Source organism: Vulpes vulpes, chromosome 11 (assembly GCF_048418805.1).
Source record: "Vulpes vulpes isolate BD-2025 chromosome 11, VulVul3, whole genome shotgun sequence".
NCBI classification, from domain to species: domain Eukaryota; kingdom Metazoa; phylum Chordata; class Mammalia; order Carnivora; family Canidae; genus Vulpes; species Vulpes vulpes.
This window is the reverse complement of record NC_132790.1, coordinates 26,020,035-26,044,252: the sequence shown is the minus strand read 5'-3', so window position 1 is coordinate 26,044,252 and position 24,218 is coordinate 26,020,035. Positions and strand designations below refer to the sequence as shown.

General features: G+C 41.5%; 1 protein-coding gene across 1 annotated transcript in view; it reads left to right on the top strand.

Annotated features, from left to right (window-relative positions):
• P4HA3 (prolyl 4-hydroxylase subunit alpha 3) overlaps positions 1-24,218 on the top strand; it is a 41,846-nt gene that overhangs the window by 12,325 nt on the left and 5,303 nt on the right. The window contains exons 4-10 of the mRNA XM_072727388.1: positions 2,300-2,449; positions 8,333-8,384; positions 11,161-11,324; positions 11,581-11,757; positions 16,531-16,595; positions 17,951-18,110; positions 21,792-21,854. Of these exons, the coding sequence (XP_072583489.1) occupies positions 2,300-2,449; positions 8,333-8,384; positions 11,161-11,324; positions 11,581-11,757; positions 16,531-16,595; positions 17,951-18,110; positions 21,792-21,854 (831 nt within the window). The remainder of the gene's footprint in view (positions 1-2,299; positions 2,450-8,332; positions 8,385-11,160; positions 11,325-11,580; positions 11,758-16,530; positions 16,596-17,950; positions 18,111-21,791; positions 21,855-24,218) is intronic.

Here is a 24,218-nt window from a genome sequence, read left to right as displayed (position 1 = left end):
TGTGACATTTTCTTTATCCATTCATCCATCAATAGACATTTAGGTTATTTCTGTATCTTGGCTATTGTAAATAATGCTGGCAGTGAACATAGGGGTGCATATGTCTTTTCAAATTAGTGTTTTCATTTTATTCAGATAAATACCAGAAGTAGAATTAGTAGATCACATGGCAGTTCTATTTTTATTTTTTTAAGGAACCTCCATATTATTTTCCACATGGGCTGTACCAATTTACATTCCCACCAACAGTACACAGCACTATTTCTATATCCTTGCCAGCTCTATTTCTTGTTCTGGGTAATAGTCACTCTAACAGGCAAGAGGTGATATTTTACTGTGGTTTTGATTTACACTAACCTTAAATTCATCATTATATTTATTTTTTGGCTTGGAATTTCCTTAGCTCTATGAAAAATGCAAATTCAAACCCTAAACTCACATGAAGCATAGGCTCAAGATTGTGAATATTCTAAGGAGAGATTTTGTTTCCCCTAGACAATATCCAGACAGAAACAAACCAACTTTTTAAAAAAAATATTTATTTATTTACTTATGACAGACATAGAGAGAGAGAGAGGCAGAGACACAGGAGGAGGGAGAAGCAGGCTTCATGCCAGGAGCCTGACGCGGGACTCGATCCTGGGACTCCAGGATCGCGCCCTGGGCCAAAGGCAGGTGCCAAATCGCTGAGCCACCCAGGGATCCCAAACCAACTTTTTTGACTCTTTGTAACAGTGGGTAGATTTTTTCTGGTCTACCCTCTCTTTTAAGGTATAGTTTTTCATGGATTTCAGTTTTATGAGTGTGTCTTTGTTCCAATTCCTAGGTTTGGGGAGGCCTAAGGAGGGTTCATATTCTGTCTTCATGTGGCCATTATAACCAAAGGTTGCTGAGTACCAAGACTACTAAGACTAATACCTGCCCCCATCCTAAGCAGCTTCAGCATCTGCTCTTAAGCTTATTGCTCAGGTTTTTAGGTCCTTTTTTTGTTTCTAGTACCTGAGTATTTTCCATCCTTTCTTGAAAGTATATCATAAAATATTTGTTATATTTTATTCAAAAGTTCTAAGTCTTTTTGGTTGGAAAGATTCCAGTTACCTCAATCTAGCATATTTTGGGGCCTTAGGAAAACTTAAACAAATTTTTAACTTAGCAGAAAAAGTTCAGTCATTTTGATTGTTATTCTTCAACTCAACCTTTTTACAAACAGGAAACCTGCAGATCAGAGAAATAATATGGCAGATTAATGGCAGGCCTGGAACAGCAGCTGATTTACTGTTTTGACTGCAGAGTTTCAGTACCTCCAGGTTCTGCCCTGTTTTTCTGCTGGTCTGAAAGTTATAGCAGAATTAGAATGTTTTGTAAGAGTGCTTCCAACTTTCTGACTGTAATTCCATGCTGTCTCCAACATCAACTTCCAGGAAATTCCACCTGCGGTGCTGGTATGCTAGATAACTGTAAAGCTATTAGGAGACAGGAGCTAGGTCTAGTACATGTTGCCATATTCCCACCTTCCAACATTTAATACAGAAAAAAGTCACTGAGCTCTTAGAACATTCCTCACATGGATCTAATACACTGTATTGCAATTATTGATTTACTCTTGTGCTTCTCATATGACTGTAAGGTCTTTAAGGTCAGGGATCACCAGATTCATTGTAAATACTCAGAAAATATTGAATAAATAAATGAATGAATTCAGTCCATTTCTCACATTGCTTCCAGCAGTATCTTAAAAACATGACACTCACATCTCTTATTAGCTTAACCTATGGTGCCTTTTGAAGTTCATTTCCTGCTTCTCTTCACCTTAGGCTATAACCACAGTGTCCAGCTTGAACACAAACTGGCTTTTGGCTTCTGTTTCTGCCATTCCCTCACCTTAAAATGTTCTTCCTCTCAACCTCTGCTCATTGAAATCCTCTTCTTTCTTCAGGGAAGACCTATCTCAGATGCTACTTCTTCCATGAAGCCTTGCGAGATTCCCAAGTCTCTCCTTTCTCTGCCTCCATGACATATTTTGCATATTTCCTTTGAGTATTTATGCATTCTACCTAGTATTACAGTTAATTGAGTTCATATATCTCAGATTATGAATTCCTCAGATTAAGACATTCTTCAGATGTCTTCTCTACATATAGAACAATGCATTGAATATAACAGATGCTTGATAAATTGAATTTAAATGGATTTGAGATGAAAACTTGCCTTCTTGTATTCCAAAAGCCCTCCCACTCTGTCATTTCCTTTCTTCTACCTGTGGATTCAGGTTGAATGATGGTACTTATGTCACCTACAGGTGGCCTATGACATGGGGGATTACTACCATGCCATCCCATGGCTGGAGGAGGCTGTCAGTCTCTTCCGAGGATCTTACGGAGACTGGAAGACAGAGGATGAAGCAAGTCTAGAGGATGCCTTGGATCACTTGGCCTTTGCCTATTTTCAGGTAGGGGAATAAGTGAGGCTCACTACTTTTTATCACAGTAAATATAGTGCTTTATATCTGCTTTACAATTTTCTACACATTTTCATGTCTCTCAATTTATTTCATCTTCCCAACAGGACCAAATGTGAGTCAAGCAGGGCAGTTGTTTTATTATTTCCATATTTCACATGTGAGTAAACTAAATCTCCCAAAAATTCCTAACTTGTCACGAAGTTCACAGAGCTGGGATTAGTGCCCAAGTTTGTCTGACTTTTTGTCTGGTGCTCTTTCCAGTGCCTTGACTGCTTTAAAATTATCGTCTTCCCTGTAGGCTCCCATCTGTAGAGCAGCAGCTGCATTGACAAATATCTTATGGGTTCATAGTCAAGGTAGATCACTCTTTGCACTCTCAGCAACTCATATCTCCTCACAGAAGTTCTGTCATGATAATGCCAATATCCAAGGAAGAAGTTTGATTGTTATTGTAGGGGCCCCGGGCAGGCTGTCCCAAGATGGGCCACTTTGGCAAAAAGATTATTTTGAGTTAAAAGTAATCAAACCCCAGCAGATACAGGAAAAGCTCTCTGCCTCCCTGCAACTGTCTAAGTTTACATTAAAAAAAGAGAACCTGTAACAGGAAGAGAGCTATTAAGAGAGACTCTCTTCTACCTAAGGAACTTATCTGCGTAATCAGGCAACCCTGTCTTTCAAAACATCTCCTTTCACCTTCTTGCTAATGGTTTTTCTCCCCCTTTGTGTTTTCTGACTCTATCCCTCTCCTTAGCTCATATAAGCTTCATGTTGCCTCATTGTCTTTGGAATTTTGTTTTTATGTGGATTCCCTATACACATGTGTACTAAATTTGGTTTTCTCCTGTTAATCTGTCTCATGTCAACTTAATTCTATGGCCAGCTAGAAGGACTATAGGGCAGAGGAAGGTCTTCCTCCTCGACATTATCCTCTCCCATCTGCAATTGAGTCCACCTGTAACTATGACTAGTGTCTGGCTATTGAGCTGGTGTCACTGGTCCATGGTACCTTCTCATTATCTCCTCCAGGGGTTGCTTTTCTCTGGCACTTAATCTATGAGCCATGGTAGATCCTCTTGTGGAAGCTCGTTTCCCTAAATATGGGATCTGCCATCCTTTTATATAGCTAATCCCATTTCCCACCAGAATTGTAGAGTCTTTAAGAATAGGCTGGAAATATCACTTACAGAGCCAATTCCTTAGTTTCCAAAACTAATAAACCATTTCTGCTCCCTACATTCCTTTCTCTTTCCCCCTTTTCCTGGGAAAGAGAGGAGGATGTGGGTGGTCCAAACCCATATGTTGCTGCCAAAACAGATTTATTCTCAATATAGCAAATGGGCCTGTTCCTCTCATGGAAGTTCCTGGTAAGTGGATCTTTGTTGTAAAATTTTCTAGGGTGCTCTTCCTAATACTCCTGCTCAGTTGCTACATATTAAAGCTGAAATAGAATCACTGTGGTACAACAAAGGACAAGAAGTAGTTGAATTTTAGTAGAGGAAGAAAATGGAGGATTGACTTGGAGACTAGGAGAAAGTAAATTAAAGCAGTTCACCCTGAGGCAGAGCTTTAAATGCTATGCCTGAGCATCAGTTTTGGCTTTTTTCCCCTATGATGACTTAGACTTCTCCTCTGCTATTTGTCAACTCTCCCTTTCCACAATTGTGCTTTGTCTGGTAAATTTTATTCATCTCACAAGGCATAGCTCAAATGTCATCTCTTTTATGAAGTCTGCCTTGATTCTCCTTGGGCTCCTCAGACTCCTTTGTGCTCTTACAGCATTTTTTTTTTCTTTTACCTTTCAATAATAGAACACATTAGGGCATTGTCTCATAAACATCTATGGTCCCCTTTTTAACTCTTGTAAATTCAGGATACACGTCCCTCATGGACCTTTCATTATCATATAAAATATATGATATATATAATTATTTATACTGTGAAAATATTATAATATATAATACATATTATAGAATATATAATGCTATATATTATACAGTAGATTTTCATGATATATTTTAGTGAAAAATTGTTTCACTAATTGTTAAAAAGAGAGAGCAGTGTAGTGATTAAACCACAGGCTCTGAAGTCAGACTGATCTGGGTTCAAATTCTGAAAATTTGGGCAACTTATTTAACCTCCCTGGACCTCAGTTTTATTATCTTTAAAAGGGGAATAATAATAATAATGCTGTTAGGAAGCGTGAGGTAGGGGGGAGATAATTCTCTAACCTTCTGAGGTCTTGGGTGAGACCTCCCTGTAATACAAAAACAGATTAACAAGGGTAAAAATAAACAGAAGTTTATTACATGTGTATCTCCTGTATACCTGTATACATGGGAGATGAGGCTGGGGAATGAGGAACTCTTTGAGGTGACCTAAGGTGCCACCTAAATTCCATTTCCAGCTAAAGACAGTAGAAAGAAAGGTGTGGGGGGAGGCCAATTTTGGGGGGTTACCAGGAAAAGCAAACAAGGGTAATGTTGTTATGCAGATTTAAGTGAGCTTTCTCCATTGATAAGATTCTCTTGTGATTCAGTGGGCTTCTGGGAGTTGTAGTTGGTTAAGGGTCTAACTCTTGGTTTCACCTTGGGTGGTGATCTCAAGATTGTAAGATCAAGCCTTGTGCCAGACTCCACACTGAACGCAGAGTCTGCTTGAGATTCTGTCCATCTCCCTCTGTCCATCCCCCTCACTCGACGCGCATGCTCTCTCTCAAATAAATAAATATACCTTTAAAAAAAAAGATTCTCTTGTGATTCAGAATCATCCTCCTTTTCTAGATACACAAAGAGAGACACTCTTACAAATGGAGGGTTCCTTTATAGATGTAAATTTCTCTCACAAAAGGGTAACTTCTCTGGTTTTCAGAACTTCTATTGAGTCTGCCATTTCTCAAAATAATTAGCTCAAAATAATCCTTATGCCGAAGAGGCATATTTTGTTCTATTCTGCTCCCCTTCAATGCTCACCTCAAAGAGTTGTCATAATGATTAAATGAGCCAATCTATGTAAAGCCCTTAACACAGATCATGACATATGTGTACTCCACAAACATAAACTATTAATATTATACACTACAAAAAAACATTTGCCTTTCTCATTTAACATTATTTAGTGTATATATTTCCAAAGGCACTTAACTGGGACTCCAAAAGTAATTTTGTTCTTTTTTTTTTATTTTTAGAGATTTATTTATTTATTCATGAGAAACACAGACTGAGAGAGAGAGGCAGAGACAGGAAGAGGGAGAAGTAGGCTCCTCACAGGGAGCTTGATGTGGGTGGGACTCGATCTCTGATCCTAGGATCACGACCTGAGCCGAACACAGGCACCCAACCACTGAGCTACCAAGGCGTCCCAGTAACTTTCTTCTTGATAAAATGTAATTTTATCTCATGGAAGAGCCCTTGAGTTTGAAAAATATGTAAACTTGTATTTTAGTTCTCTTCATCTCAAAAGAGTTTGAAAAGCAATAATCCTGAGTTAATAATCTGACATTAGAAGATATCAATAGATTACTTAACTATCCGTCTATTAAGTATGGCACATAATAATTAATGGTATTAAATAAGTGCTAACAATCTATATGACCAGGTCATCTGTGATGTAGCTTCTAGGTGGAATAAAACACAGCTATTAAAATTGCTGTTTCTTTTGCATACCCACATTCATAGTAGCACTATTCACAGCAGTCAAGAGGTGGAAGCAACCCAAGTGTCCACTGATGAGTGAATGGATAAGCAGAATGCAGTCTATACATACAAGGGAATAGTATTCAGCCTTAAAAAAGAAGGGAATTCTGACATGCTACAACATAGATGAACCTTGAGGACATTATGGTAAATGAAATAAGTCAGTCACAAAAAGACAAATACTGTATGATTGCAATTATATGAAGTATCTAGAATAATCAAATTTATAGAGACAAACTAGAGTGGTGGTTGCCAGAGACTGAAGGAAGGGGGCAATTGAGAGTTGTTTGCTGAGTATAGAGTTTCAGATTTGCAAGATGGAAAAATTCTGGAGATTGGTTGCACAATAGTGTGAATATAGTTAACATTATTGAACTGCACACCTAGAAATGGTGAAGATGGTAAATTTATGTTGTGGGTTTTTTAAAAAAAATATTTATTTATTTGAGAGGGAGAGAGAGAGAGAGAGAGCACACAGAGGGAGGGAGAAACATTCCCCACTGAGCAGGGAGCCCAATGTGGGGCTTGATCTCAGGACCCCGGGATCATGACCTGAGCCAAAGGCAGACCATCAACTGAGCCACCCAGGCGCCCCTTTGTGGGTTTATTTTTAAAATTAAAAAAAGATTTTATTTATTTATTCATGAGAGACACAGAGAGAGAGGGAGGCAGAGACACAGATAGTAGGAGAAGCAGGCTACATGCAGGGAGCCTGATGTGGGACTCAATCCCGGGTCTCCAGGATCACGCCCTAGGCTGAAGGCGGCGCTAAACCACTGAGCTACCCAGTCTGCCCTCCTTTGTGGGTTTAAGAAAAAAACTTTATTTGAGAGAGGGAGGGAGAGAGCACAAGCAGGAGGGGCAGAAAAAGATGGAGAGAATCTCAAGCAGACTCTGTGCTGAGCTTAGAGGCCCACATGGGGCTCAATCTCACCACCATGAGATCACAACTTGAGCTGAAACCAAGAGTCAGACACTTAAAACTAACTATACCACCCAGGCACCCCGATGTTGTGTGTTTTTTACCACAGTTAAAATAGACTGTCTCTGAAGACTACAAAATGATATAAAAAGTCCCCTGATAACAATGTAGAGTGAAACAATCAGGATATGAAAATGTGTAACAAATATGACTGTAACTATGTACACACTATGTGTCATCTGAAGTTCTTGGAGCACCTGGGTTTTATTTTATTTATTTTTTTGCACCTAGGTTTTAGCAGAGCATTTCTTTTTTCCTCTTTCTCATGTTTCATTGTATGCTTATTTTTAAAAATATTTTATTTATTTATTCACGAGAGAGAGAGAGAGAGAGAGAGAGAGAGAGAGACAGGCAGAGGGAGAAGTAGGCTCCTTGCAGGGAGCCCAACGTGAGACTCTATCCCAGGTCTCCAGGATCATGCTCTGGGCTGAAGGCAGCTCTAAATCGCTGAGCCACCCGGGCTGCCCTCATAGTGTGCTATTGTTGCTTTTATTATTAAATGTGAATTTTTTAACATGCAAAAATGAAACAACCAGAAGGAAATACAATTCTATCAGTTCTTCATCATTCCTTGGCACCCAGGGCAGGATGGTAGCCCACCTATACTGGGTTCTATTCTCATTTGTCTGGAAAGCCCCTGTGTGCTTCTGACCACATGTAGTTCAAGGTCAAGTGATGGTGGCAGGGAGGTCATTACTGAGCAGTTGGAATGTTTTAGGGTTAGTTCTTCCTTTGTCTCCCTCCCGCTACCTTCGTAGACTCTAGGAAAGACTGAGCCTGGAAAACAAGGCTTTATTTTTACTAGGGTTTTTATAGTTTCACATTAAGTTTAATAATGAATTATACTGAAAAAACAACACCCTGCAGTTTTGTGGTTTTGCATGCTTTAAGATTTGAGGGCACTTTAAGAAAGTTTATTTTCATTTATTTTTCTACCTTCCCTGGTAAGGGTGGGAATGAGTCATTTGTAAATGAGGACACTGAGGAGACCTGAGTTGCATTAGGGCTGCAAATCCTGAATTAGGACCGAGAACCTCTACATTTCTAGTCTGCTGCTCATTTCAATGAGTCTTATTCTCTACTGGTGGTAAGAGTATTTTATAGTTCTTTTTTTTTTCTTAAATCCATTTAATGATTTGGTCAAAGGAGATATCCTCAGTGTAGTTAACTTTCCCTTTTCTTTCTTTTGTTTTCTAGGCCGGCAATGTTTCCTGCGCCCTCAGCCTCTCCCGAGAGTTTCTTCTCTATAGTACGTAATGACAGAAGATGAGCCACAGCTTTGACTTACTGGGAAATCCCTTCTGCTCCTGGCCTTTAATCTCTGCAGGGATAAGACGGCTATGTGTTTTTTTTTTTTCTTCTAATTTTATAATCCAAGCCACATTTCTAACTTTTGGATTGAATCTTACATATCTATGTATCAGTGCATCGGGGGAAGTGTTTTGGTTTGTGGGATGATGCCAAGAAGGTATCAGCCTGTCCCTTTCCTCTTCCACGACCAGCTGGATATACATTAGTGCTGTCTCGGGGGAACAAATCCAGGACTGGAAGTGAATAAAGTCTCTCATCTGAGAGCTGTGAGTGCAAGAAGAGTGACTCCACAGGAATACTTATTTTGGCTGTTTCCACAGAGATACCAGTTCCTCCCTTTAAGCCAGAGCTCACTTGGCTATCAAGCATCCTGATCAGTGAGTGCAGGGTTGAGCTTCGACCCTCCTCACACAGTGCATCACCAGAATTCAATGGGAGGGAGACTTCCAAGCTTAGCTCTTTGCTTGGATACTTTTACTTAAAATTTTGGTGGAAGCTGGCTTCCCAGATTTTCCTTTAATAAGGTATTGAGTGAGATACTAAAGTAAATAAATAATCACTATTATATTTTAATATTTATAAAGTATTTCACATGACTTTATAATTGTATGTATTGCTTGCTTTTTTAAAATTTATTTATTTATTTATTTATTTATTTATTTATTTATTTATGATAGAGAGAGAGAGAGAGAGGCAGAGACACAGGCAGAGGGAGAAGCAGGCTCCATGCACCCGGAGCCCGATGTGGGATTCGATCCCGGGTCTCCAGGATCGCGCCCTGGGTCAAAGGCAGGCGCGAAACCACTGCGCCACCGAGGGATCCCCCGCTTTTTTAAAATTTAAATTCAATTTGCCAACATATAGTATAACAACCCAGTGCTCATCCCAAGTGCCCTCCTTAATGCCCATCACCCAGTTACCCCATCCCCCCACCCACCCTCCTCCTCTTCTGCAACCGTTTGTTTGTTTCCCAGAGTCAGGAGTCTCTCATGGTTTGTCTTCCTCTCTAATTTTTCCCCACCCAGTTTCCCTCCTTTCCGTTATGGTTCTTCTCACTATTTCTTATATTCCACATATGAGTATAACCATATGATGATTGCCCTTCTCTGACTGACTTATTTCACTCAGCATAATACCCTCCAGTCCCATCCATGGCGAAGCAAGTGGTGGGTATTTGTCCTTTTTGATGGCTAAGTAATATTCCTTTGTGTATATATACCACATCTTCTTTATCCATTCATCTGTCGAAGGATATCATGGCTCCTTTCACAGTTTGGCTATTGTGGACATTGCTGCTATGAACATTGGGGTGCAGGTGTCCTGTCGTTTCACTACATCTGATTGCTTTTTTAATGAATCTATTTAATAACATTATTCCATTCTGATAGTTGGGCAAGCAGCATACAGAAGTAGCTATATGGTCTGGAAACATGTGGGCAATTATTCCGGGCAAAATGATAAACCAACTCTTCTTTATTTTTTATGCTTGCTCTGTTAAAATCTGCCCATCCCAGAGAACTCAAACTATGCAGTTATAGGTAGAGAAGTAGGACACAGCAAATTGAGATTACCAGTTATATTTCTGGCTTTGTAGTCTTTTCACTGGGGTTTTGGGCTCATCATTTCCATTCTCCCAAACTTCATTTCTCCTCTTGTTAAAAAAAAAAAGGGTAACTTACGTCCTGTCTTTCGCCAGAGTGGTCGTGGTGGTAGTTAGAGGCACACTGAGCTTCTTAGAGAAAGATGCATTGGGAGCTTTAGAACAATTCAGCACGTCCTTCTGAGAGGCACTGAAAATCATGCACAGAGACTAGCAGGCCATGGGTAGCTGCCAGCCCATGGGCGTCTAACAGCCAAAGTGGGCACCAGTTGGTGGGCACAAATAAGACATCAGACCCCTATGGGAACCCAAGCTAGAAACAAAATCTAGAACCAGTTTGTCTCATACTGCTCTGCTCTGTATGTAGGCCAGTTAGGAATTTTGAAGGCTCTATTAGATTTGGGAATGGATTAGTTTTCACTGCTCCAGGGAAGAATAGATTGGGTCTGCCTGCTTTTCTTTTTCATGGCATTTTTTGGGTTTCATTGTGAGTAGTTATTTAATGTAGCTTTTCTCATTAGGCTCTAGACTCTGAGAGATGAGCCTCTAGCACAGTATCCAGTACATGGTAGATGTTCACTGAAGATTTTTTGAATGGGTAAATGAATGAGTGAATGAATGAAGGAAGGAATGAGTAAAGCTTTTTTCCCATTATGTAAAACTTACCATCATACTTTCCTACTGCCATCCTTACGATCCCTTGTTTGTTTGTTTTGTTTTGTTTTTTAAGATTTTATTTATTTCTTTATTCATGAGAGACACACAGAGAGAGAGAGAGGCAGAGGCATAGGCAGAGGTTGATCCTGGGACTTCAGGATCACACCCTAGGCCAAAGGCAAGTGCTAAATCATTGAGCCACCCAGGGATCCCCATACCACTTTCCTTCCCAAAGTCCTTTGCACCCTCAGATCTACTGGGCCTAACTCAATCTTTTTTAATACCAGGTGCTTTTCTGAGAGTGAGGGCCTTACATTCTCCGGTGCATGGACACAGGAGCTTTTCAGGGTGTCCAGTTGCTGGTCATGTGTGACAGGGAAGCTTTAGGAAACCTTGGCAGCCCTCCCTGAAACCATTGCTTGTTAATCTGTATTATCCCTGCTCTGATTTCTTCTAGGTCCAGATAATAAGAGGATGGCCAGAAATGTGTTGAAATATGAAAAGCTTTTGGCTGAAAGCCCCAATCAGGTGGTAGCTGAGGCAGTCATCCAGAGGCCCAACGTGCCCCACCTGCAGACCAGAGACACCTATGAGGGGTTATGTCAGACTCTGGGATCCCAGGTAGGATTCCTCAGGGAAAGAGAAAGGGGGAACAAGCTAGAGAAACAGAAGGTAGAATTGGAATGATGTGAGGGGGGAAAGGCTGATGCATTAGAAAAAAAAAAAAAACAGCTTATTTGGACAGTATCAGAGTGACCACATTCTGAATCTCCTGCATGCCAGTTTTTTTTTTTTGTGTGTGTGTGTGCCGTAGTTCCCTACATTGGCTTCTGCTCGACCATTCACCTCTTAGGCTGATTCTAGGCTTTCCTTCTAGCCTACTCACTACCAGATCCCTAGCCTTTACTGCTCCTATGAGACAAATTCGAGCCCCTACCTGCTGCTTCAGCCCGTCCGGAAGGAGGTCATCCACCTGGAACCCTATGTTGTTCTCTACCATGACTTTGTCAATGACGTGGAGGCTCAGAAAATTAGAGGGCTTGCAGAACCGTGGGTGAGTGTCCCTAAAGCCTGCCAAGAACTTCTCTTTGTGTCATCACATGCCTGGGGTTCAGGAATGTGAGAACAGGCAGCCTGAACAACTACACACTTTAGCAGGCCAGGAATTCAAAATGCCAACTGTTCCATCAAACAAATAAATGGTGAAAAAAATCACAGTAGTCGTTGCTTCTGGAAGGAGGGGATTCGCTGGGGAAGGCGACAAAGGCATTTTTCTGGGGTGTTGAAAATGTGCTCTCCATATTTTGTTAGGGACATGGAGTACACTGCTGTGTGCACTTGTTAAAATTCAGCAAGTGGTACACTTGAGATCTGCGCATATCATATATGTAAATTTAACCTAAAAAACATAAAAAAGCCCCCTCCCCTGCAATGTCAATCATTCCACATGATGGGTAGAAAAAAACTTTTTTTTAAAGGGTGGAAAAAATGGACTAGGAGTGGTTTCCTAGTGCAGATTTATAGAATTTCAGAGTGGAAAGATTATCTACTTTAACTAGATTATTTTGTTAAAGAGGAAACTGAGGCCCAGAGAAGGGAAGAGACTTGATGAAGGTCACATATGTAGCTAGAGCCGGACCTGGAACTTATTGGTACATTGATGGGTGCTCTGTTATTCTGCCTTCTTGTATTAGCTAACTTAGGCTAAATTATGTCCAGCAACAAATAGCCCCCAAATCTCAGACACAGCTACAACAAAGATTTGTTTCTTACTTACATTAGTGTCTGTCTTAGGCTGGCTGCAGCTGTGAGGCAGAACTGTCTTCATTTTGAGAACCAGCCTGACAAAGCTGCCTACGTTTGGGACATTTCCAGTCCTCTAGGAGACAAAAAAGACAGAGATGGCAAACTACTAGTTGGCTCTTATTTTATTTATTTTTTTCTAGTTGGCTCTTAAAGCTTCTGCTCCTGTCCCTGTTTCATTGGCTAAGGCAAAGCATGAGGCCATCACTGCAGTCAGCGGGAAGAGTGTGTCTAATCCTTCTGCTGGGAAGGGGCTTCCAGTTGTGATGCCAATGGGAGAGGACATTTATCCTCCCCCAGGAAGTGTGGCAACTATTTAGAAAAATAACACAGTTTACCTCTTTGTGATAAGCACGTTGCCTCTTTAAAAGGCTGTCTCAGAATTACTTATGTCATCATGACCTTGATGGTATGCTGCTCATCCAGGCCATGATTTGGTCACTTTCAACAGAACAGAGCCTGCTGTGGGCCAGACATTGTACCAGGGGCGGGACATTCACAGAGATTTACTATTGGCCCTTTCCCTTTAGGAGCTCATAGCATAATGGGGGAAAACAGACATTTGCACTACATTGTAATGGGCAACACTGTAATAGAGGTGTGTGCAGGGAGCCGTGCTGTGTTGGCATCAAAAAATGAACCTTCCTGTGAGGGAGAAAAGGCAGATGGGTGAAGAGCAGATGGGAGAGAAAAACAGAGGTGGCTTCCCTGTGGATATGAAATTCATCAGAGCAACAAGGTGGCAAAGGGTATTGCAGGAAGATAAAACAATATGTGTAATGGCCCCACATGTGGGGTGGAGGCTTGGTGGCTCAAGTGTACAAGTGATGGGGTGGGAAGTGATCGGAGATGAGGTTAGATGTGAGACACCACCAGGAAGTGCTATAAATACCATGCTGGGGAGCTTGGATTTTATCCCACAGGGGGAGAGCTCTTGGACAGTTTAAACAGGAGATTGGCATTATCAGGCCTGTTAGTTTTAAGGAAGATTCTGACAGCACACATGGATTGGAGGGATTAGAGAAGCAATAATCATCTCCTCCAGAAGCCCCTCCAATGAAGTCTGGAATCTTTGTGCATTTTTTTTTTAAAGATTTTCTTTATTTACTCATGAGAGACACAGAATGAGAGAGAGAGAGAGAGAGAGAGAGAGAGAGAGAGAGAGAGGCAGAGACACAGGCAGAGGGAAAAGCAGGCTCCATGCAGGGAGCCTGATGTGGGACTCGATCCCCAGACCCCAGGATCACGCCCTGGACTGAAGGTGGCGCTAAACCGCTGAGCCACCCGGGCTGCCCCTCTTTGTGCAATTTTTGAGAGCATTAAGCTCCACTGGTCAATTGGACAAAGTATCTTCAATAGCTTTGGCGTCTCAGTGAGCCAGTGATAATATTTGGCCACCAACTACTTTTTCCTTAGAACAACTCTGTTGTCGTGGTAGCAGGACAGGGAGCCCACCCGGCAGTCCTTCACGGCCAGGTTGTCTACTTGGCATGCAAAGACTTTGCCACTCTCCCTCTTCCAGAAGCTGATGTAGAGACGCTGATCCCTGTCTGGTCTTCAGCTCTGTCAGGAATAAGCCTCAGCTTTTAGGGTGGGGCTGCTGCATGGAACCTAAATTCAAACAAGCCACTGAAGCCTCTCCTGAGGCTTGAATTTAATTCATCAGCTTCCCATTCACAAACGCTGCCCTGTTGCCACTTCTCCCTCTATCCACATCCTACCCATTCTTGAAGACTCAGTTGAAGCCACATGCCTCCCTTTGCCTACTAGCCCTGTCACTCTGGGCCACTTTCATGGGTTCTTTCAGTAGGAACATTTTTTTTCAGAGCACTTTTTGGAGCCACGCATAATAACCTCTCTCTTATTTGAACTCATTTTCTGAAAGCTTTTGTCACCAGTTGTCTGGTACTTAATTTTTTTCATTTATTCTGCGATTTTTGTGTTGTCTAGTATCACTAGCTGGTTCAAGGGTTAGCATCCTGTCTCCTCAATTAGACTATAATCTAGGAGGGATCATATGCCATGCTTCTTGAAATGCCTAGCCCTGTATTATACCCATTACTGCCAGAGTAACTGTTAAAAGATTGCATCTGACCACATCAAGCCCTTGCTTAAACTCTTTAATGGGTCACTTTAATGTTATGAAGCTCCTTGGCCTGCTGTTGGCCCCTCCACAGTGTGTGCCCCTGCACTTGACACCCCAGCCATGCTAAATAACTTGCATCTGCTTGAACGGGACATGCTCCCCCTGACCTCTGTGGATACTCTTCCCTCTGTGTACACCCTTCTCTCTGCCTAATCACTCTCTCCTTGGCCTCTTTTCACCTGTATGATTCCAGTTGTCTCTTGGGTATCCTGAGAAGCCTTCCTGTCCCTCATAAGGGACTAGATGCTCCTTCTTAATATTTTCTTAGTGCCCTGTGCTTGTCCATGATGGTCCCATTGCAGGACTTATATCTGCTCCGTATGTTGAATTTCCAGTCCCTAGTAAGGTGCTCAGCACAGAGAACAGCCAATAAATATTTGTCCCCAAAAGTGAATGACTTGCTGCTGTACAACAAATAATTGTTAAAGGAATTAAATGCAAGGTGGTTCCTTAATGGGGAGGGAACTGGAATGGAGATTCCCTACATTTGATGTTACCCCAGAAGGCATAAGGCAGCAACTCCTCTAAGAGTCTCTCCTCTCTCTTCTAGAAGGGGCTCAGGGGAGGATGCTGGGTGAAGGACTAGAGAGAGGCATTTTCAGTCACTAATTTCAGGATAGGCTGAAAGGAACTCCCAAGAAGGTGTTGCTCACATGCCCCATTTTATAGCTGGGGAAATGGGTTCAAGGAAACAGAGACCGAAATTTCCAAAGTTGTCTACCTGGTTTAGTAGCAGGAATGATAATACTATAGAAGCCTCCAAGAAAGAGAATTTGTGTAGTTCATTGCTCCGTGCTCTGTTCTGACTGCATGTGAAATGCCAGGGCTGGGTCATTAAGCATAGGACTCTGGTTCATTCATTCATTCACTCATTTGTTCCTTTCACCAGTATTGACCACCTACCTACTCCCTGCTAAGCCTTCTCTGGACTCTAGGGACACAGCACTGACAAAAGAGCTGACATTCTGACAGATGCAGAAGTAGACACATCCTTATGTAAATCTTTCTCTTTCCATCCCCAGTACAGTGCTTTTGCAGTTAGAAGCCACTTTATTTAAAAATAACTTAAAATTTATATCTACACATTCAGAACAAAATAGAAACATTTCGTTAAATTAGTGACCTTGAGCCTGTTTGGGGTTTCTCCCCCTCCCCGCACATAATCAAGGCGGCTGCAGCAAAACAGATTTTGATTTTTTGTAAGGAAGGGCTTTGTTGGGCAGCCCGGGTGGCTCAGCGGTTTAGCGCCGCCTTCAGCCCAGGGCCTGATCCTGGAGACCCAGGATTGAGTCCCACGTCGGGCTCCCTGCATGGAGCCTGCTTCTCCCTCTGCCGCTCATGCTCGCTCTCTCTCTGTGTCTCTCATTAATGAATAAATAAAATCTAAAAAAAAAAAAAAAAAAAAAAAAGGAAGGGCTTTGTTGGAATTGTTTAGGGGAGCAGGCTAACCGCTGAGGATGGAGAGTTTCCTCATTGGAGGTGTTCATTTAATACGACAAACACTAAGTGCTTCCCACGGGCCAGATCCTGTGCCACTAGGATACAAAGATGAGTGAGAAACAGCCCTATTCTGACAGTATTCACAATCTCTGAGGCAAAAGGGTATCACTCTATTTCAGTTCAACAAACTTTTATTGAGTGCTTACTGTCTACCAGACATGACCCTAAAGGTTATTTTGAACTCAGATTTTTTGGTCACTTATATTTTGTTTTTGAGATCGAGGGCTGTCACTAAACTAGTAGCATGTGCAAAATATTTTAAATTAGGGAGGAACTGGCAATTGTTAGGTTTACATTGAAGAGAGGGGCATGTCTATGAAAACAAAGTCCTTCCCTTCACATCATAACTTGTATTTTCTCTTACATCTACCATATCAGCTACAGAGATCTGTGGTGGCATCAGGGGAAAAGCAGTTGCCAGTGGAGTACCGCATCAGCAAAAGGTAAGAGGGGTCCTTCCTTGGCAGGAACTCTGGTCATACTTGCTGCCCGCCCTTGGGCAGGTGGTATAGCTGACTGACGGATGATCAGCAACGGCCACCTAGAAATGCTGCTAGTGAACCCTTAGTTCATGTTTATACCCCTACATTCTTGTTGAGAGGGAGAAATTTCTAGTCTTCTTACCCAAGGTCCTTTCACAGGTTGTTACAGGCTCTCAGGACTTACTAGGAGGCCCTTAGGGAAAGACTTGACAAAGTTTCTATGTTGGAAACCAGAAAATAAGTGTGTAGATGTCCTCCTAACCAGAATTGCTTTTCCAGAGAATTCAGTCCTGTTCCCATTTGGAGTTTGACTTTATGAGGTTCCATTCCTGTCTTCTGACTCACATTCAAAGCATGACTTGCCAACATTCAGGCAAGAAGGGTGGTGGCCAGAATCTCTGGACCTGATGGCTTCTAGAGAGGCAGATTCAGCTGAGAGAGCCCAGCTTTCTCCTCTCCCCTTAACCCCTGCCCTCACCCCCCTGCAGCCCTTGATTTGTACTGTAAAGACAGGACTTATGATCAGTAAGAGGATGATCCCCATCGGAGCCATGGGAGACATTGACAACCTTGGGGAGAGGCCAGAACTCAGGATGAGTGGATAGTTTGTTGTCTGGGAAGTAAAGTGAATAGTGAAAGCTTTGATTTGGAATCATTTGGCTTAACTTCTTTGGTCTGGTATATTTAGGGACCTTTCATACTAGGAGCTATTCTCTAAACTTCGGAAGGTCTATATGGCCTTACTTCATTGCTTTTCTAACCTTTCTGACATTGTAGTGTCAAAGAGAAAATTTGACCTTCTACTTAGATTCATTGCTTTTATGGGAGTAGGTGTATTCTCTTTACTTTTCAGGTAAAGAATTTGAGACCCTCACTGCCTCTTTTTTCCCTGCCATAACTCTGCACCCCTTCAAATTTTGGTTCTGTCTTCACAACTTCACTGGAGCTTGTCCTTCAAAGGTCTCCAGTGAACTTAGTCACCAAATCACTTTCCTGCCCACCAACCTTCACTGACTATTTACCACCCACAAAGATTAGTTTTATGACCATGGCATTCTTAGGTTTTTATAGTGTGTCCTGAACTTACTTCTCCAGCCTTGTCTCCCATCACTTCTTTCATAGACCAAATGCTCCCACATGTGTACATACTGTGTATTGTTACACCTCTGTGTCTGCTTATGCTGTGTCTTTAGGCTTCCTTCCTTCCTTCCTTCCTTCCTTCCTTCCTTCCTTCCAGCAATTGATACAACTCATCCATTCAGACACAGTCATACTGGCATCAGATCATTGATGCTACAACTTGTGGTGTGTTTTAGTGCCTGGCTGAAGGACACGGTTGACCCTCTGCTGGTGACCCTTGACCACCGCATTGGTGCTCTTACAGGCCTTGATGTCCAGCCGCCCTACGCAGAGTATCTCCAGGTGGTGAATTACGGAATTGGTGGTCACTATGAGCCTCACTTTGACCATGCTACGGTAACTACAGGGTCAATGATCAATCTCCTGGGTTAGGGAACCAGGGTATTATTTATTTCTCTGAGGCAGAGCCTTTATAATGCTCTCAGGGAATACCAAGTGAAATCTTAGAACGAAGCCTCTTGTTCCAGGAAGGTCTGAAAGCCTTGGTCTCAAGCTGAGTGCTGCTGACTCATTTCTTTTTGGGCCACCATTCCCCTTTCCAAAATTTGCTAGTGGGGAGAAGAATGTGGACTGTCATGGTGTCTTCTGTCTCACTTCTCTCTGGGATTTCTTAGTGAAGATTGTCATTTTCCTTTTCTCATGATCTAAACTGCCCATCTTTGCTGATGTGTATTCAGCAAATAAATTTTTTTTTTAGATTTCATTTATTTATTCATGAGAGACACACAGAGAGAGGCAGAGACACAGGTAGAGGGAGAAGCAGGCTCCACACAGGTATCCTGATATGGGACTTGATCCTGGGACCCAGGATCATGCCCTGAGCTGAAGGCAGACGCTCAACTGCTGAGCCATCCAGGCATTCCTCAGCAAATAATATTTGAGGATAAAAGATTTCCCCAGAGTTGATCTATAGATCCAACCCAACTTTATCAAAATTATAGGAAGCTTATTTTTATAGAAATTAATAAGCTGGGGGATCCCTGGGTGGCTCAGTGGTTTAGCGCCTGCCTTTAGCCCAGGGTGCGATCCTAGTAGTCCCGGGATCGAGTCCCGCGTCGGGCTCCCGGCATGGAGCCTGCTTCTCCCTCTGCCTGTGTCTCTACCTCTCTCTCTCTTTATGTCTATCACGAATAAATAAATAAAATCTTAAAAAGAAAAGAAATTAATAAGCTGATCCTAAAATATATACAGAAATACAAAGGACTCAGGACAGCCAAAATTTTGAAAAAGAACAAAGTTGGAGGATACACACTACTTGATATCAAAATGTAATATAGAGCTACAGTAATCAGAGCTGTGTGGTCTTGATAGAAGGATAGACACATAGGTCAGTGGAACAGAACAAAGTCCAGAAATAAACTCACACATTTATTATGGTCATTTGATTTTTGACAAAGGTGCCAAGGAAATTCAATTAGGAAAAGATACTCTTTTCAACAAATGGTGGTGGGACAATTGTATATCTACTTGCAAAACAACAACTTTAGACCCTTACCTCACATCATATACAAAAATTAACACAGCACAATCCATAAAATAAAAATGATAAAATTGGATTTCATCAAAATTAAAATCATTTGCCTTTCAAAAACACCATTAGAAAATGAAGACAAGCCACTTACTAGGAGAAAACATTTGCAAATCCTGTATCTGACCAAGGACTTGTATTCAAAATATATAAAAAAACTTTTAATTCAATAATAAGACAACTCAGGGGCCCCTGGGTGGCTCAGTTGGTTAAATGTCTGACTTCAGCTCAAGTAGTGATCTCAGGGTTCTAGGATTGAGCCCTGGGTAGTTGACTCTGCACTTAGCAGGGAGTCTGCTTGTCCCTCTCCCTTTGCCCCTCCCCCTACTTAAGCTCTCTCTCTCAAATAAATAGATAAAATATTTTTTTAAAAAAATATTTTTTATCTATCTATCTATCTATCTATCTATCATCATCTATCTATCAAGTAGGCTCTACGCCCAATGTGTGGCTTGATTTCAAAAGCTCGAGATCAAGCATTGTGTGCCTTATCTACTGAGCCAGCCAGGCATCCTATAACTCAATTTTTAAAAATGAGTTTATTTGAATTACTATTTTGAATAATGAAATAGGGGCACCTGGGTGGCTCAGTGGTTGAGCATCTGCCTTTGGCTTAAGTGATCCCAAGCCCTGGAATTGAGTCCCACATCAGGCTCCTCACAGGAAGCCTGCTTCTCCCTCTGCCTATGTCTCTGCCTCTCTTTCTGTGTCTCTCATGAATAAATAAAATCTTTTTAAAAATCTTAAAAAAAGAATGAAATATATTATTTAAATGGGTACTTCACCAAATAAGATAAATGAATGGGTAATAAGCACATGAAAACATGCTCAATGTCATTAGGGAAACAGAAATTAAAACCACGAGATAGCACCATATTTCTATTACAGTGGCTAAAATAAAAAAGATCATATCAAGTGTTGATGGAGATGTAGAAGAACCCAAACTTTCAGGCATTGCTAATTGAGAATGTGAAATGGTACAGCCACTTTGGAAAATAACTTGGCAATTTCTTTTTTTTTTTTTTTAAGATTTTATTCATCTGAGAGAGAGAGAGCATGAGTGGGGTGGAGCTGCAGAGGGAAAGGGAGAAGCAGACTCCCCACTGAGCAGGGAGCCTGACAGGCTCAGTCCCAGGACCCTGAGATCAGGACCTGAGCCAAAGGCAGAAAAGCTTAACCAACTGAGCCACCTAGAGGCTCCTGTTTGGCAGGTTCTTAAAAAGTTAAATATACACCTACATATGATACAGCCATTTCACTCCTAAGTATTTTACCCAAGAGAAAAAGAAATATATATCCATATAAACACTTGTACAAGAATGTTTATAACAGATTTATTGGTAATAGCTAAGAGTTAAAAACAACCCAAGTGCTCATCAATAGGTGAATGGGTAAACAAAATTTTCTTTATCTACACAGTGGAATACTACTCAGCAATAAAAAGGAATGAACTACTATTAATACATCCAACAATACAGATGAACCATTAAAACCCTATGCTAAGTCAGAGAAGCCAAACAAAAAAAGACTGCATATTTTATGATTCTGTTTATATTGAAACTTCTAGAAAAGGCAAGACTATAGAGACAGGAAGCACATCAGTGGTTGTCCAGGGTTGAGGGTAGGATAGCAACTGACCACAGACTGACATGAAACTTTTTAAGCTGAGGCAAGTGTTCTAAAATTGGATTGTGGGAGCGCTGCACAACTGTTAAAACTTACTAAAACTCACTGAAAAATACTCTTACAGTGGGTGAGTCTTATGATATGAAAATTATGTAAATTATGTCTCAGTTAAAATGTTCTGTGACAAAGGTAGGTCTCCTTAGCAAGTAATTGGGAACTCCAGTCTTATGACTTGGTGTTCCTATAAAATAATTATCTATAATAGGGTATCTACTAATTTCTTTATTTCACTGAACCTGAAATTAACTTCATATAGATAGTACTTTCACTACTGACAAGCAGTTGTTTGATTAGTAAGTTGACTCTTGAACACGGGCCAACCCCTTACACAGTCAAGAATCTGTATATAACTTTTGACTCCCCAAAATCTTAACTACTGATAGCCTACTGTTGACTAGAAGCCTTACCAATAACATAGCTGATTAACATATTTTGTTTGATATATGTTTTATATACTGTAATTTTACAATAAAGTTAGAGGAAAAAGTTATTAAGAAAATTATAAGGAAAACACATTTACAGTACTTATTGAAAAAAATCTGCATACTAGTGGACCTGCACAGTTCAAACTCATATTGCTCAAGGATCAACTGTATACAGTTCACTTAAATGAGTATCTAATAAATTAGTAAAAGAAAAAAAACTGAGTACCTGTCAGCAAGGGTAGACACTCAACTAGGTATGGCTCAGGGCTATATCCCATCTGCAACATGCCTATTTTTCTCCCTATATTATGTTGGAATCCTGACTGTCGCTTAGGTGCCATATGCATAAAATAATGGTATGTTCTATTTTTGTTTCAGTCACCAACCAGCCCACTGTATAGAATGAAGTCTGGGAACCGAATTGCAACATTTATGATCTATGTGAGTCTTGCTTTGGAAGGATCAGGGCTTATTTAATGACATTATTTAATGATTTAATAAAAGCAGTATTTTATTTTATGCTTTTATTTTATGGTTTTCAAAGCAATATCAGACACTGATTTTATCTGATACAGCTCAAAAATCTGAGACTTTTGTGACTTTCAGACAGCATCTTTTTTAGGCACTATATGAGATAAAGAAATAAGAGTCAAGAGTTTTCTTTTGCCCACAGAGAGCTTACAGCACATAGACTTAAATATGTTATCATAGGCAGTGATTAGGATGGGAAGTAGGAGAAACCTGGGACCTGACCTACACAGGAAGAGGATGGGAGAGAGTCTCTCTTTGAGGCCCCATTGACTAGTTAGTGTTGGAAAGCACGGACCCATAGACAAGGTTGTGGAGCCATGAGGAGAAAGAGGAAAGAAAGAAATGAGACAGCTAAGATTACAGGAGAGAATAGAGAGGTCTACTGAGAAATTCAGTAAATGTTGCTGTCTTTTTTTGTTTTTTAAAGATTTTATTTATTTATTCATAGAGACAGAGAGAGAGAGGCAGAGACACAGGCAGAGGGATAAGCAGGTTCCATGCAGAGAGCCTGACATGGGACTCGATCCAGGGTCTCCAGGATCACGCCCTGGGCTGCAGGCGGTGCTAAACCGCTGCGCCACCAGGGCTACCCCAATGTTGATGTCTTATATGTCATGAAAACTCTCTTTCCTATCTTCCCATATAATCTGCTGGAAAATCTGCATGATACCCCCTTAAATAAATTGGCTTCCTCTCCTAATTTCTGACCAGACTCTAGGAGTTGAACCTAGTGGCTATTTTTTTAAAAGATTTTTTATTTATTCGACACAGAGAGAGAGCAAGCACAAGCAGGGGGAGTAGCAGAGGGAGGGAGAAGCAGACTCCCCACTGAGCAGAAAGGCCACATGGGGCTCTATCCCAGGATCCTGGGATCACAACCCAGGCAGAAGGTAGATGCTTAACAGACTGAGCCACCCAGGTGTCCTGAACCTAGTGGCTATTATCTCACCTAACCCCTTCCCTGCAGATCATGTGGGTTTACTTCATTCTCTATGGACCAGTCATATTTCAGTCATCTGTCACTTAAATTTTTTTTTAATTTTTTTTATTTTATTATTTATGATAGTCACAGAGAGAGAGAGAGAGAGAGAGAGAGAGAGAGAGGCAGAGACATAGGCAGAGGGAGAAGCAGGCTCCATGCACCGGGAGCCCGACGTGGGATTCGATCCCGGGTCTCCAGGATCGCGCCCTGGGCCAAAGGCAGGTGCCAAACCGCTGCGCCACCCAGGGATCCCTGTCACTTAAATTGTAAGAGGAGTATTACTGTTAACTGAAGGGATAAACATGTTAATAGAAGAGCTCTACATAACATCCAAAGTTGAAGTGCTGGTTTCAGGCTCATTAGAATAGCACACCACCCACCCACCCACCCTCTGCCCCCCTCCAGCATTCTCTTTTCTCACTGCTGTGTTGTCTCCACAATGTAGCCAAGAAAAGACAACCAGAGACCACATTTTTTAAAAAAAGATTTTATTCATTTGACAGAGAGAGAGAGAGAGAGCACAAGCAGGGGAAGCAGGAGAGGGAGAAGCAGGCTCCCCACTAAGCAGGGAGTCCTATGCAGGGCTCCATCCTAGGACCTGGGATCATGACCTGAGCCAAAGGCAGTTGCTTAATCAACTGAGCCTCCCAGGCATCCCCAGAGACCACACTTTATGATCTGTAATGTTGGTGATTCCATCGTAGTTCTTCACATGACTCGGTTTTATATTTCCTGCAAAACCAGAAGGCTCCCACTTCCAGAGTCTGGCCTCTAGTGGTCATTCTGAGTGTTTTGATCAGCCATAGAGGCATGTCAGCTCTTCAGGCAGGGAGCATGTTTTACATCAGCAGCTGGTTGCATCTCTGGTTGATGACTTGAGATGGCATGGGAAGTCACAGGCAGTGAAGAATATTGGTATCAACCAAAGAATAGGACATCTGAGGGCCAGTGTCTCTCTGTTCTGTACCTTCCTAATATCTCCTACCGCTGGTTCCCTGGTTACCGAGGCCCAGTTACTATGATAAGGGTAGCGTGGATACAAGAGCCCTGCAATTTTAAATGGCAAAATGCAAGTGTGTGTATCTAAGTAAGTGTGTGTGAGTAAGTAAGTGTAGAGAGGGGTGAGTATATACACATGTGTTCATGTACATTTAAGTTATAAGCATTTGTGACAGTGGAATGGGATGCACTTAAAGTTAGTTGGCCTAATTCCAGTTCTGCCACTTAATATGTGGCCTCAGCACAAATCACATCAATTCTTTGAACTTGTTTTCTTGTCCTGTGCCTCCTCA